The sequence below is a fragment of the Anarrhichthys ocellatus genome, unplaced genomic scaffold (genome assembly GCF_004355925.1).
Source record: "Anarrhichthys ocellatus isolate YVR2014 unplaced genomic scaffold, GSC_Weel_1.0 scaffold1, whole genome shotgun sequence".
NCBI classification, from domain to species: domain Eukaryota; kingdom Metazoa; phylum Chordata; class Actinopteri; order Perciformes; family Anarhichadidae; genus Anarrhichthys; species Anarrhichthys ocellatus.
Genome location: NW_022280031.1, coordinates 3,214,603 through 3,228,738, shown reverse-complemented (window position 1 = coordinate 3,228,738; position 14,136 = coordinate 3,214,603). Strand labels below are relative to the sequence as shown.

Sequence of the window (14,136 nt, the reverse complement as noted above, 5' to 3'; positions counted from 1 at the left end):
TGTCGAGCTGCATGTAGTTGGCTTTATTTTGTGTCATATTTTGGGTGAGTAAACATGCAGACAGACACCTGACACCTTAGACGTGAGGTGGGGTTATGAAGGAGGAAGCTCGGGTTTCTGTTGTTGTCCAATCACAACAGGCTGAAGTCAGGGGGAGGCACAGGCTGTGGTGAGAGGAAACAACATTCTGAACCGACTCGATCTTTCTTTATCATGTGGGGCAGTATTAACAGGCGCGATAAATGAGCGGATTTTCTCTTTTGTCAACAGCCTGTGTATTTAAGGATGTGGTTGTGAGTGTATTTCTCTCAGCCGTCTTAGTGTTTTAACAGTGAAGTCACTATTGCCTTACAGAAAAGTTTATGGCATGGTAAATTCTGCAGATAAAAGTCAGCAGCAGTCCTACTGCCAGGCTGATATGTGGATGTGATCTCCCTGTTTGTGCTGACTCTGCATGCGTTTGTGCAGGTATGCACATGTGTCGTACTGTGAACTGTCCATACGCACGCGCACGTGTGCGAGTGTGTGTGGTGAGAGGGCTCCTTGTCAGGCAGCAGGGGCTACTTTCTCATTTTCTCTGAGGAGTAGGAGGAGTCTGGAACAAAGAAGCCTTATCCTGTCCACTGGAGCCTGTGGGCTGGAAGCTTGCTGCTGCCTGCTCGCCTACCCGCCGCTCCGCAGTTGTAGACCCGCCAGTATAAAAGTCCTCATGCTCAGCTGTTTTATTCCTCCTTAAGAATAAGAGCCAGTCGCAGAGCAAGGTTAAGACTTTGTAATTGGGGAATAGAACTGCAGGGAAGTGTATTTGCAGCAGCCCGGTTACATGTGACTCAGTGGGCACTGGGTTTGTTGATTTCCTCAGGGAACTATATCAGAATTAAGAATTTATTGTAATATTGTGAATTATTTTGTTTAACTTACCAATGACGCATACTAACTGACCCTTTACTAAGTCCCGCCCCTTGAACGTTGACTGTCGGATTATAGTGTGGCATCGGCTGCTTGGTTTTGGGAATGGTTAAACGTTGTGCCTGGGGCACGTGTAATAGTGATACTTGGGTATGTCAGCACATAATAACTCGCATAAGCACTTCTATGCTAGCTACTGAAGGTAAACGGGATGTATATACATGCTGCTTTGGCTTTTTAATAGTGAATAACGATAAAAGCTCAATCCAATTTAGTCAGTTTGCTGCAGTAAGTACTGTAGCACACAGACACTGCAGCTGCTTTCTACTGGGAACTTCATCAGCAAGTTGTTCTCATGGAAGTTTCCCCATAGGCCAAGTAGGGGAAAAATCAGAGAGGTGGAGTTAGAGAGTGTGTGTGTGTGTGTGTGTGTGTGTGTGTGTGTGTGTGTGTGTGTGAGAGACCAAGCCAGGTGAAGTCATTATTACCCCCTTGTTTTACGTGTGTGCGCATTAGAGAAAAGGAGGATGTGGTGTTTTTTCTTCTTCTCTGTGTGCACGTGTGTTCTCATGTTGTTTTCTTTGCCACCTTGTTGTGGTTGTTCCCATATCCGATCTGTCCCAGCTTTGATAACAAAGGATGTTCTTCAGTTTTCTTTCTCTGCAGGCCGTTAACTGTCAAATATGTGCTTGATTCCTATCAGTATTCATGCATTAGTGGAAGTCTGAACGATTTTAAAACGGCTGTGTAAAGAGATGTTTGAAAATGATGCAACGGTTTATGTATTAAGTGTAATACACATTCTGTTAAGGTGAGTTTACCTTGGGGTTTGACGTTTCTATTTTAAAGGATACAGATATTGCTAACCTAGGCATAGTCCTGCTACTAACTAAAACATGGACTAAGCAGAGTAAAATGTGTAGAGATGTTTGTATACTTTATATACATAGCCTGGGTACGCCCTGTGGCTCACTGAGTGTGTGTGTCTGTGTGTGTGTGTGTGTGTATCCATTTTGTGGGTTTGTACAGACCTCGCAGAGCTTGGGCCTGGTTGTAACCTGTGGTTGAGCCTTCATCCTCCTCTACTTTTTTTTCTTTTTGGTCGTCGTCTCCTCTTTACGCCCTGATTCTTCCCAGATGTTTCCTGTCTCTCTCTCTCGCTCTGTTCTTGCTCTTTATTTATTTCTTAAAGGAGTCCGATATGAACCTCTGCCCAACCAAAGATTTATTGTGAGGTTTTAGAACACAATTGTGAGAAAAGTCATAGAACTTTTGTAGCTCCTGTATGTTTGCCTCAAAGTAGAATATAGCTAACTCACTAAATTGGCAGTCTGCTATAGAGCTAAACCTGGAATACAAAACCATATTTTTAAAGCCTTCAAATTCATATGTTTATATTTGTTTTAATTTCATTTTCCACTTTGGCAATTAGGCAAGTTGGCTTATGCAAAGCTGTGAGAACAAATGACAAGTATTCCAATTCTAAGTCATTCAAACACGTGATCACAGTCCTGATCTCTAACTTGAGGTTACCTTGAAGACAGAGCGTCATGTGAATGATTCCTTTACAGGCTGACGGATCTGACTGCTTCAGGATGTATGACTATATCATTTATGTGTTGAGGTCTGGACTCTCTGGGTTTCTAAATGAAAGCCCACAACAGTGACTGACTACAGCTAATGACCAGGCTACACAACACAGGCTCTAGTGAAGTAGAATCACATGGATATCTACTCTCTACGAGCTCACTTGTTTTTAAATTTATTTTTATTTTTATAATTAAGTGATTTCCCACATAGCTCTAGTAGGCACCGAGTCCCAGAGTTCACTACTTTTCCAAGTCCCTCTCTCCATCTCTTCCCACTCTTCTAGCTCTTATCCAGTCCCCTAGCCCCAGACCTGGCAACCCTCTCTCTTCAGCTCTCGCCCCTCTTACCACCCCCGTACCCGTGTCTCATGTGTAGCCCTCACCCCTCTCTCCCCAGCTGCGACCCCCAGCAATAATTGAGAGGTGAGTAAGAGGGACAAAGACACAGGGGTATGTTTTGAATGCCTGATCCCTGGCATGACATGCGGTCCCCGGGTTTTTGGTGGGCAATCAGGCGAGTGGAAGGCGGGGGCGGCGGTGGACTCGACAGCGAGACATTCATTGGTCGGATTTGTTGATCCCGTTCACTGGCTCCTGCAAAGGCCCCTCTTGTGTGAGTATGTGGGCATGCCTACTCTTTGGCAATGATTAAAGTTTGGGACAACTTCCATAACCCAACTCGAGACCCAGCTGTACGAGAGGGGGAGTGCTTTATTACTATTGCCTCTTAGCTAATCTGCTGCTGATTGTTTACATCTGAAGATAACCAAGTTATACAGGAGGACTTTGGTTTGGGGAATCTTATTCAATATATTCATTATTATGACCTGATGTTATGTGATTAACTCCACAATGCATTTACTCTTTGACTATTTGATAAATAACAGAAAACTGATGCCACTGTGGGGAAACACAAGAGCTAGTCGTCCGGGGTTTATAAAACCGCTGCCAAGTCTCTCCTTCTTTAACCCTCAGGAAGTTTGCTGCCGATTGTGAGAGAAAGAAAGAAAAGAGAGAGAGAGAGGGGGGCGGGGGGGGGGTTCTGCTAATGTAGGCGCTCGGCACAAACGAAGGAAACTACTGACCTCACTCTTTCTTATAGTAGAGGTCCGGCCCATTCACATGCAGCTCTCCTCAGCTCTTCCTCTCTCCCGCTCTGTATTCTGCAGAGACTATTTGTTTGTGGAGGACGCTGCTGTGGGCTCCAGATGCTTGACCCGGCAGTCAGGTTGCCTGGTCACATGGATTTACAACTGTTTGCCTGAACTTGTTGTTTTGCATCCGAACAAAACCTTAAAGGCCCGCTTTGACTTTTTTCACTCTCGGGTCTGTTTTGTATTCTCATTCAAGACTTTCTTCTGCAGAAATGCCTCCCTGTGTCTGGTGGAGAATAAAGGAGAAAGAGAGAATCTCATGTTTGAGTGCAGCTTATTTATAGTAAATGTCATACTTTTGTTTTCCCCCCCAATTGAGGCTTCTGTGTCTAATAGTGTATATATTTCAGTGTAGGAAGGAGGAAGGCAGACAGTATTCATTTGGGCTGTGGAGTTGGAGAGAAAAGAAGAGATAGCGAGAGGAGAGTAAATCCTGCTCCCTGTAACTGGGCCTCAAATTGTAGGAGGAGACTGGAGCTGCACTAAGGCTGTAATACACAGTTGAATACACACACACACAGACCACATTTGACGCACTGTGCAAAAAACAATTGCTACCTGTTAAACTGCAAGCAAGTGTGCGCAGTATCAAGCACCGCCACTTCACTACACACTGTATCAAACGTTTCATCATCGGAGCTGGAAAAAAAAAAAAGAGGCCAAAATCTGTGTCGTGTCAAACTGTCGTTACTTCAGCCTCTTATCCTTATCACTGTTTTTTCAACGATTAAAATATGAGCTCACGGTTTGCAGAGAACAGAGGGATCTCGCTGTGGTGAGAACTGATTCTCTTTCATGTGGAAAGTGTGTGGCCAGCCTACCTGCTTTCACCGTTGGTACTCAGTCCGCGGTAGTGAGTACGGACGCTGTGTTGTGGAACAGAAGAGTAAACAAACACACAAAGATGGATGTCTACTTCAGCAGATTAAGTCAAGTGTTGAGATGCAGTTTAGAGATAACTGCTGCATTAGCCCGGTCCATGTTTTCCTCAGACAGCACTGAGTGCAGCTGGCAGAGATCATGCTTGTCTCTGAGAGCTTTGTGCCCCTCTGTGCAGGGTTACGTTTGGAGTCTATCCATGTTGGATGAAGTTAGGAAAGTGTTCCTTCCTCGGCTTCACAGCAAAAAAGTGTGTGTGTGTGTGTGTGTGTGTCTTATCATGTGTGAGTTGAGGTTGGTATTAATAGCTTCTGCTGCTCCTGCAGTGTTTGACACAGAGCCCCATTTACAATTGCTCTTTTGTTTGTCTTCCCTCATCTCTCTCTCTCTGAGCCCCTCTGTATATGAATTCATCTCTCCACCGCTCATCCTTTTTCTATCACGACACAGTTTTCGATAACTTTGGATCAGGTGCCCTGTAATCCATCTTGCTTAAAATCTGTCTTGTTACTGAATTCAGAGAAGGTGTATCACTATTGGACTCCACCCCTAAAATAAACACACGACCCAATATTTGCCTCTCTCCCCTCTGTTCCCCAGGAAGCCTAATGGAGACTACCGCAGCTCTCCCATGTCTAAGGACCGGAGCCGGAGCCCCATCGAGCGCGTGGTGGTGCCCAGCACTCTGGGAGTTCACGGCAACCACCTGTACAGCCACGCCCACCACCACCACCACCACCATCACCACCTCGCCAGCTTAGCGGGCATGGACCAGCCGCTGGCGCTCACCAAGAACAGCATGGTGGAATCTGCACGCAGCAGCAGCACAGCAGCTATGGCCTCAGTGCCACACACAGTCAGCGCCGTGGAGCGCCAGCAGGTAACCTGCACTTCCTGTGTTATCCGGTTCTAGCACCGAATACATCGTTTGCGAATACATCGTTTGCAAATTGTTGGGTAAAACCTCAACTTGTTAGGTCGTGATGTGGGACAATGTGCTTTGAATAGCCAGTCTCCTTGGATGGTGGAGAGTACTAATGTCCCATTTGGTTTATTTGCCAAAACAGTTGTAAAACCCTGGTGGTCAATAAATCACTCGCTCTCCCTCAAGCTTTAAATCTCCCTTTAGTCTTTCTAAACACGAATGCTCTTTTTATTCACTCTTAACACAATTGTTTGTGTTGTTTTGGTGATTCCTAAATAACAACTTTGTGTTTCAGAATCGCCCTTCAGTGATCACATGCGCCCCAGCCAACAACCGCAACTGCAACCTGTCTCACTGTCCAGTCTCCCACAACGGCTGTGCAAGCCTCGCTAACAACTTCAGGAGAATCAACAGTGAGCGCACACATGCACAGACAGACACATGACATCGTAGCTTTTTATACACTAGTGCAGGGGTCACCAACCTTTTTTAAACTGAGAGCTACTTCAAGGGTACCGAGTAGTACGAAGGGCTACTTATTTGATACAAACTTCCTGAATAACAAAGTTGCACAGATCACCTTAATAATAATAACAACATATGTGAAGAGATTGTTTGATCACATGTCAGTTAATTATTCCTCACAATAATTATTAATAATGATTTCCACAACAATGATGGTATAGCTACACATACATATTTAAACATGCAACTTTTATTTCTGTTGATCTGTTTCAACATTTGAAAGTCAGAGGTATCGCATCTCTGATATTTTTGTATCATCACATGATCAAAGCCGGTTACTTTTGCACATAGCGCCTGCTGGTGAATGATCCAGTGGCAATGTAGAAATTTTGCGAAGTCTGGGTCACCTTTGCATTGCGCAATGAAGCCTGCATGCCGGCCCGTCATCGCGGGAGCCCCGTCTGTTGTCACCGACACCAGCTTTTCCAATGCTACCTTTTTCTCCACGACGAAACTAGTAAAAAGTCTCGTCTATAGCCGAGCGTCTTCGGGCGCCCGCGTTCAAACCTCTAGTCTGGGCCTTTTCGGTCGGATTGCCCCGCAGGCTGTTCCGAGGATTTACAGACCTGACGACGGGGTGCGCTCGCGGCGCGCGTCTGGCGCCAACGGGAAGCGCCCGCCACTCGTAACCTGAAAACCTAATGCGGTGCGGCAGCCTCTTGCTGGCTGTCCGCCGTGCGCCTCTGGGTCCCAACTCTCTTATGACAAGAAATATTGTCATTTTAAAATCTACACTAATGCAAGCGTTTTTGATTAAAAAAGAACAGCAACTAAAATGTTTAGACAGAGCTCCATGGTGACTAGTGCTATTTTTAGAACATGCCTTGCGGGCGACTCACGTGGTCCCCGCCGGCACCGTGTTGGCTACCTCTGCTCTAGTGTATTTGCTTTTGTTTATGGTAGAAGGAGCAGTGATGGATGAACTTATCTCGGTAAATAATTGGTACTAATTGTTACCAAGTAACCTTTACTGGGCACGAAAAATGAGTTTCCCATGCAGTGCAGTTTGTGGGAAACTTCTCTGTGAGCGCAAATCATCCTCCAGAGAAAACACAATCTCTGTGAGCGCAAATCATCCTCCAGAGAAAACACAACCGCTCATACTCTCAAACTCAGACTGACTTCTATAACTAGTGTTTTCTGTCTCAGAAGCCTTGTTGTGGTTCCTTCACTACCTCGTCTGTTATCTCTGTGCTGTAAAAGTCCCCGGAGGCCTCAGCCAAACACGCGTCTGCTCTATTCACGTCGGTCATGTTTTCTGTGGGTCGATAACTCAACTGTGGCCATTTTTTATGATCCCAGTGAAATCCCTGTGATCTCATTGAGGTTAACAGTGACATTTAAAACGGTGATTTAATATAAAAAAAACTGCAATGAAAAAGTGAAGTAGATGTCAGTTAGTATTTTTCCATTGACCTAAAATGCACATTACCAATGTTTGAACCGATGCTAGGCAATAAAGTGCCCGCTGAACTTTATATAAGTGTGTTTTAGAGATGTTTCTCTTTTTTTATTATGGGAAATATATAAACTCTCTCTCTTTCCTCTCTGTTGTAGCCAACACGGCCTGTGACCCGGTGATCGAGGAGCATTTCCGCCGCAGTCTTGGGAAGAACTACAAGGAGCCCGAGCCCACCGCCACCAACTCCGTGTCCATCACCGGCTCGGTGGACGACCACTTCGCCAAGGCCCTGGGCGAGACCTGGCTGCAGATCAAAAACAAGGGGAGTCCCTCGTCGTCGGGCAGCAGCCCAAACTCCTCCCCTGACAGTCACATGGTCAATCACAACCACTCCCCTTCTGTGGTCTCCTGAAGGAAGAAGGGTTTAAGAGGGGATCGCCCCTCTTTTCCCCGGCCCCTCCCAATCATCCCGGCTCTAACACACACACTTTGGTCTATCGCCAGCATCCCAGAGGGAATGCCTGCATGCTGGTCTGCTAAAAACATGTAAAACCCTCAAGCTCTCTCTCTCTCTCTCTCTCTCTCTCTCTCTCTCTCTCTCTCTCTCTCTCTCTCCTTCCTCACAGAGGATCAACGAAGCAATAACAACATGGTCCCCCCCCCCCATGTGTCCTCCGGTATGGTAATACCAGACAATAATCAGTAATGAGCGATGAGGGTTCGACTTTTGAGACTCAATAATTCATCATCCCTGCATGTCAAGCTTGGAGCTGAGCACCGGGTCTGTAGTTATATGTACATAAAGAGAGAGAGGAAAGGCGGTATTTTAATTATTAATTTTCTTCTTTTTAATTTTTTATTTTTTTTTGGGTTCGTTTCTTTAACAGTAGTTTTGTGTACTGCTTCTGCATTATGAGATGTCCGATATTTGAAAGAAAAGATAAGCGAGAAACACAAACCACCTGACTGTGCTACCAAAGAAACCTCAGACACAGATGTTTATCAGTGCCCACCTCCGAAAGAAAACAACGAAAAAGCATCTTGTAATCTCCCTCCGTTTGTACCTTCCTTCCTTCTCGCTCCTGTGTACGTGTGATGGTGGTTTTATTACTGTGTACCCTTGGTGTGATCTGCACTGCTGCCGTAGAGGTTAAAGGGTGGCATGTCAACATTGTAATCTGGCACTGCCCACACTGGGGCTGATACAGCTGATTTTGACCCAGCTTTAGTTGGAACTTCTATTAGATCCCATTAACTGTAATGTCACATCTACCAGAAAAGTACAAGCCACATTACTATGTATTCTTTTTGGAAAAATGGAAACAAATCATACCGGTTAAAAAAAAAAAAGAAGTTGGAGATGTGCTGAGTAACACAGCTTTGGATGCCATGTGTTCCGGTATACAGTGGATTCTGTCACATTGCTGCACGTTGGTCAGTGCAGTATGTCAACGACAAACAAAGTGCCACCGTCGGCTCTAAACTACTTAAATGTTGCATTTGATATTTACAAGCACAGTCAGGTTATCAGATCAGCCCCCGCCATTATGAGAAGAGATGAGCGCTGAACACACAGCTGCACGACCTGCAGTGTGTTGCTGAACAATGTGCTTTGATGTCTCTCACAGGATTAACTGCTGACAGCGATGAGAGGAGAGATGACTCTGCATGTCACTTTGTGGTTGGAAAAAAGAAAAAAAAAAAAGGTCTGGTTTCTGGACCGGGGGGAGAAGATCATTCAGATCTCTCGTGTCTCTTTGAACACAGGTGTTGTAATTATATTTGGCTTACACCCCGCTACCCCCCCGCCCCCCCCCTACACACTGTGGTTGGGTAGATTTCTGAAGGGTAAACTGATGCTTTTACAGATGCATGTGTTTTTTGTGTGTTTTTATTTTTTTTTTTTAATAGCTGGTATCTATTAATGTTTTTAAGCAGCATTTCAATCTTAACTACTTTTCCATTTGGACGTTAGTTGTTACTTTTTTCGTTGTCAGTAACAGACATAGACACTATACACTCACTGCTGGGTCAGTTGTACTCCGTATTATTATTATTATTATTATTACAATTTTGTATTTTTGTTTTCCATTAATATCGGTATGGTAACAGACTATAGTGGGACAGCCTCCGGACAGGCTCTGTTTAACAATGAGAGCTGCGCTTCTCCAAACCATCTCGGCACGGTGAGCGAAGAGCAGAGCGGCGGTCGCTTCAGTGTCCGGGTGGCTCCGGGACACGCAGCCGGTAACGGTTTTCTTAAGATGTTGATTCATCGGTGGTACAGGATGCTACAACCGTCAGCACGACCGCGCTGGGACGTCAACACGGCAGAGATTAGTCGACGGGGCCTTGTTCTCCTTCAAAGCATCTCAAGTGGTCTTTATTCTTGAGTCTTCTTAAAATATCCATCTTGGCACCAGCCGTAACACACATTCTTAAACCCCCCCCCCCCCCCGTGTGATGTCACAGCTCTCTCTACCTTCATCGGTTGACGTTTGGTGTCCTGACTTTTTTTTGTACTTCAATGCTTTCTTTTGTGAACAACATTGTATTGTTACTGCGGTTAAGCTTGACTGCTACAGTCTGACAACATGTTAAAGAGCCTGCGCCATGGCGGCATACATTCCTCCTATAGGGACCTTTGTACAGGCCTCTCACACACTCCGTATCTCAGTACCAACAGACGGCACTAATCACCAGTCGGGGCTGATTGTCCCAGAGTTCCCTGCTAACAGGGTTGTGTGTCCCTTTTGCTTTTCTTTGCATCAAGCAAACTGGCCATAAATTCATACCATATGATTAATGGGGGGGGAAAAAACAAACATTTCTGCTATAAATACTTACATTTGAAAGGACATTGGGAGCGTAGAACAGTGATGTGAGTCATTCTGTATCTACAGTACAGAATCACTTAACGTCTGAGCTGAGTCTGAAAGGTTCATGTTTAGCTTGTGATGGACGTACTCGCACCTGATACAAATGACCTAAACCAGAGTCCTTTAAATGGAACGCAGTCCGTGTTCTAGAACGTCCACACATTCCATCCTCATCTCAACACACGCGTGACGGATACAGAACTGTTTTTTCAATCAAAACACAACTGCCAGTGAATTAATTCCCAGAACGAACAAGTACTCTCAGTTTCAATGTGCTTTCTGTGAAAGGTTCAGAGTGGTTTGAATAGTGATTCTCAGCAGGCAGGTTTGGGGGAGCAGAGCCTCAGGAGCTGAGCTTCTGTAAACTAGACCTAAGTTGGGAGACTCAGATTCAGTTTGATGTAATAAGCAAAAAACAATCGGGGGGGGGGAGAGAGCTCAGTGTCCAGAGGATTTAGTTATTCTTCTTTCTCATTGTCATTTCACTACCACCCTGTAGGTAGGCGGCTCTCTTTCTGCTTCGGCAAACACTCCCTACACCCTGTAGGGAGATCACTTCAAATGAAAAAAAAAAAATACTTTTTTATAATAAGTAACTATAAGACCATCATTACGCTGTGCGTAACGAATGTACAGAGAAAAAAAATCGTAGGTATTTTTTTGAGGAACAATTAATTTGTTAATATGTAGCTATTTAATTGTTGTTTTTCCCCTGTCCTTATATTGTAATCATTGCATTTTCTTTTTTGTGAAAAAAAAAAAAAAAGTTGATCTTTTTTGTTGATAGTTTGTCTTGTCAGAGTAAAGGTTCAAGTGCAGGAACACAGTACACGTATGAAACCACAGTAAGCCACTGGTGTGTTGGTGACAATCGCTACTTCCATTGGTCCCCAGTGTTCCGCAGCCATGTAACTCGTCTTTGTGTCGCTTGTGAGACATCTGAACAAAGGAGGTTGTCCTTTCACAGACCTCTGGAGCAAGTAGCAAAGGTTTGCATTAGTGGAACATAATCATTTCGCCACTAGCCCAGTGAGTCCTGCCGGCCTTTCCCAGATCATTTCCACTTAACTATTAAAATTAGAATAAAAACCAACATTAGTCGTGGGCTAGCAGGCAGGTAAACGTCCCACCACCGCTTGTAAGATTTATAAAAGATTGGTTTTGAAGGTCTTTTGATGACTGTTCTTGGTCTACAGATGGGAACTGAACTACAAGTAGAACCATCGGTCCATAAACAGAGCACCAAAGCTGAACAGACAAAAACCTGACGGCATCTTTCCGTGCTCACGTTCCTCTGCTTCCTCACCGAGGCCGAGATCAAAGCAGCAAAACGAGCTTTATGTCGTCGCCCTTGTATCTGATGCAGCTGTTCCCATCTGTGGAGGCCATTTTTGCATCTGTAATAAAGTAAACATGAAACTTGTGCAGATGAATCGAAGAGGAGTTGGTCTTTACTCTGACTGTATCTCATTTTCCAGGTCCTTTTTTGAAGTGGAAGTAGCATGTACTTAGTGGTAGTAATACTCTGAACTGTTAAAGAAAATTGTATCAAAACAGTCAATTTGTGGCTCTGTGTCTCCTCCTACTAAAAAGGTTTTGGCAGGCCACCTTTTTTGTACGTAAAGTAGCCTTGATGAACAATAAAGTGCTTTTAAACCACTGTGACTGCGTGGGCCTCTGTTACTGTGCTGGTGTGTTCTGGTTAAGACGGAGATGCTAGAAATGGGTTTTGGGAAGATGCAGAGACATTAAGTGTATGAAAGGATGGATCCTGAATTCCACATAAACTACTGTATTCAAAGCAATATAAAGCTCTCGCATGTAAAAAGAATTAACAAAGAGACATTTTTATTCAAGTCTTTGGTTAAATACTTACAGAAGAGTAAAAGCGTGACCAAAACAGCTGAGAATAGCCAGAATTATGAAAGTCTCGACTCGATCCCATGAGTCAAATATTTTAACTTCAATCTCTAATCCTTTAACTAATCTCAGATCGCTTTTTTTTTTTCACACCACATTCATCGTCTTCCATAAATATCCAAGCAGCTGTTGAAACATTTCATTACACTGACACTGTTGTACATCAGCTCAGACAAATAGCACAGGGCAGAGTAGGAAAAACAACATGAATTAAACAAACGAGTGCATGCTCCGACACAAACGAACCATGAAGACCTTCAGTTTGTCCATAAGGCTCTTTTTTAGATTAAACCGTGCAGTTTCAGGCTCAAGGCTTGTTTACAGTAACAGTCAATCGTTTCCATATCAGAAGCCACAGTAACATCTGTGTGCCGGTTTCATACTTTCAAATCAACAAAGCTGCTTTTAGCATTAACTGTACTGAACGCATCACAGTCGCCAGTAAACAGAACGGGAGATGGATGGATTTGCCGAGTTGTCCACTGCGTTTTTGTCATTTCCTAATTTATCTGCAGCACGCTGAATGAGCGGGCAGATGTAAGTTAGTTATCGTCTTGCCGAAGGACTCAGCAAACCCATTACATGTGTTGGTGGAGAGACTGTGGGAGGGGTTGAACCTGTGACCATTCAGTGAGGCCTTTCCAGACAAAAATGCAGTGTTTTGTTTACACATCATGAGGTGATGGGAAGAGGTACATTAAACACAACAGCTTCAAACGCACAATGTGGAAAATCAACAATCAACTGTACTTGTTTCTAACTTTACTGTGAAAAACTGAATATTTGGGCAGTAAAAGAAACAAGATTATTTTGCTGTTTGTTGTTACTATATTATTATTATTGTTATTGCTGGTCTGTTCTGAAGACGTCTTTGTAATGTTGTTGGTTTTGATAACTTGAGTTGTACGTGTTTGTGTGTGTGTCTACTGTCGCCTGCAAAGCCCTGAACTCCTCTGATACCAACATTTGACTCCCTAAAGAAAACAAACCAAAACAGAAACGGAAGGGTTGGAGTGTTCAGTCCTTCAGAGGCTCGAGGGTGTCTTCCTTCCAGTCCTTCAGATGCTCTCATCATCGCTCAAATCCCAAATCTAATGAGAAAAAGAAGCAACAGAAAAAGAAACAATTAACAAGTCATTATTTTGTCTACCAAACAATGTTCGACTAAACAGTCCTAACTCAAGGTCCAGTTGCTATTGTTTTCTGGGGCGTTCAGCTGCGTGTTACAGCCTTCGGTGGAGTTTTCTCCGTTGAGAATGTGAGCAAGTGGACCTTAAAGGTGCCCTGTGTGAATGTAAACAAACCAACGTCACGTTTACGTTCAGTGTTTCTCACAACACATGAATGTGTCCTTGAGCTCGATTAAGCGTGTCGAGAGTATTTCCTTCTCCATAAAGCATCTGCAAAGCCAACTTTTTAAATGCGTTAAAACGTGCCTCATTTCTTCTAGCATGCCGTCTTCTTCGCTGACTTTGCAGCACTGCTTTTTGCGCATTACCGCCACAAACTGTCCATCAGTGGAATAGCATGAAACTGCAGTTATGTCCCGTGGTCCTGCGCAATACAAACCGAATGGGCTCGGAAAAACACACACAGGTCCAGAATGAACTTAAAGTCATGCGTAATGTCCAGGTCTCATATATGCAGTGTACTGATGCATGAAGGATGCATGTAAACATACATTGAGTAACCAGAACTATACAGTGAACCCCGGTACACTGTAATCCAATCCAATGCAGAGCAACAGCCACTGATTCAGGTCAAAGGGTGTGAACCACAGAGTGACTGCACTCGTTTGATACACTTCTACTATAATAGGCACCAATGTTTTCATCCAATTGAAAATAATTACTCACAATCACTGCTAAGAAGTTGCTTACCAGGAAGTGGACAGCAGCATGTGTGTGACACACACACACACACACACACACACACACACACACACACACACACA

At 44.2% G+C, this 14,136-nt stretch overlaps 2 protein-coding genes across 4 annotated transcripts in view; one reads left to right on the top strand and one right to left on the bottom strand.

The window, feature by feature from the left end:
- vgll4b (vestigial-like family member 4b) overlaps positions 1 to 7,992 on the top strand; it is a 32,760-nt gene extending 24,768 nt beyond the window's left edge. For all 3 annotated transcript variants that reach the window (XM_031849152.1, XM_031849171.1, XM_031849162.1), the window contains 3 exons: positions 5,132 to 5,411; positions 5,752 to 5,869; positions 7,539 to 7,992. In XM_031849152.1, coding sequence (XP_031705012.1) covers positions 5,132 to 5,411; positions 5,752 to 5,869; positions 7,539 to 7,795 — 655 coding nt within the window. In that variant the 3' untranslated portion in view covers positions 7,796 to 7,992. The remainder of the gene's footprint in view (positions 1 to 5,131; positions 5,412 to 5,751; positions 5,870 to 7,538) is intronic.
- Positions 7,993 to 9,849: 1,857 nt separating this feature from the next.
- The window catches only part of atg7 (ATG7 autophagy related 7 homolog (S. cerevisiae)), a 53,818-nt gene continuing 49,531 nt past the window's right edge, over positions 9,850 to 14,136 (bottom strand). Inside the window, exon 18 of the mRNA XM_031849111.1 lies at positions 9,850 to 13,273. Coding sequence (XP_031704971.1) covers positions 13,241 to 13,273 — 33 coding nt within the window. The 3' untranslated portion in view covers positions 9,850 to 13,240. The remainder of the gene's footprint in view (positions 13,274 to 14,136) is intronic.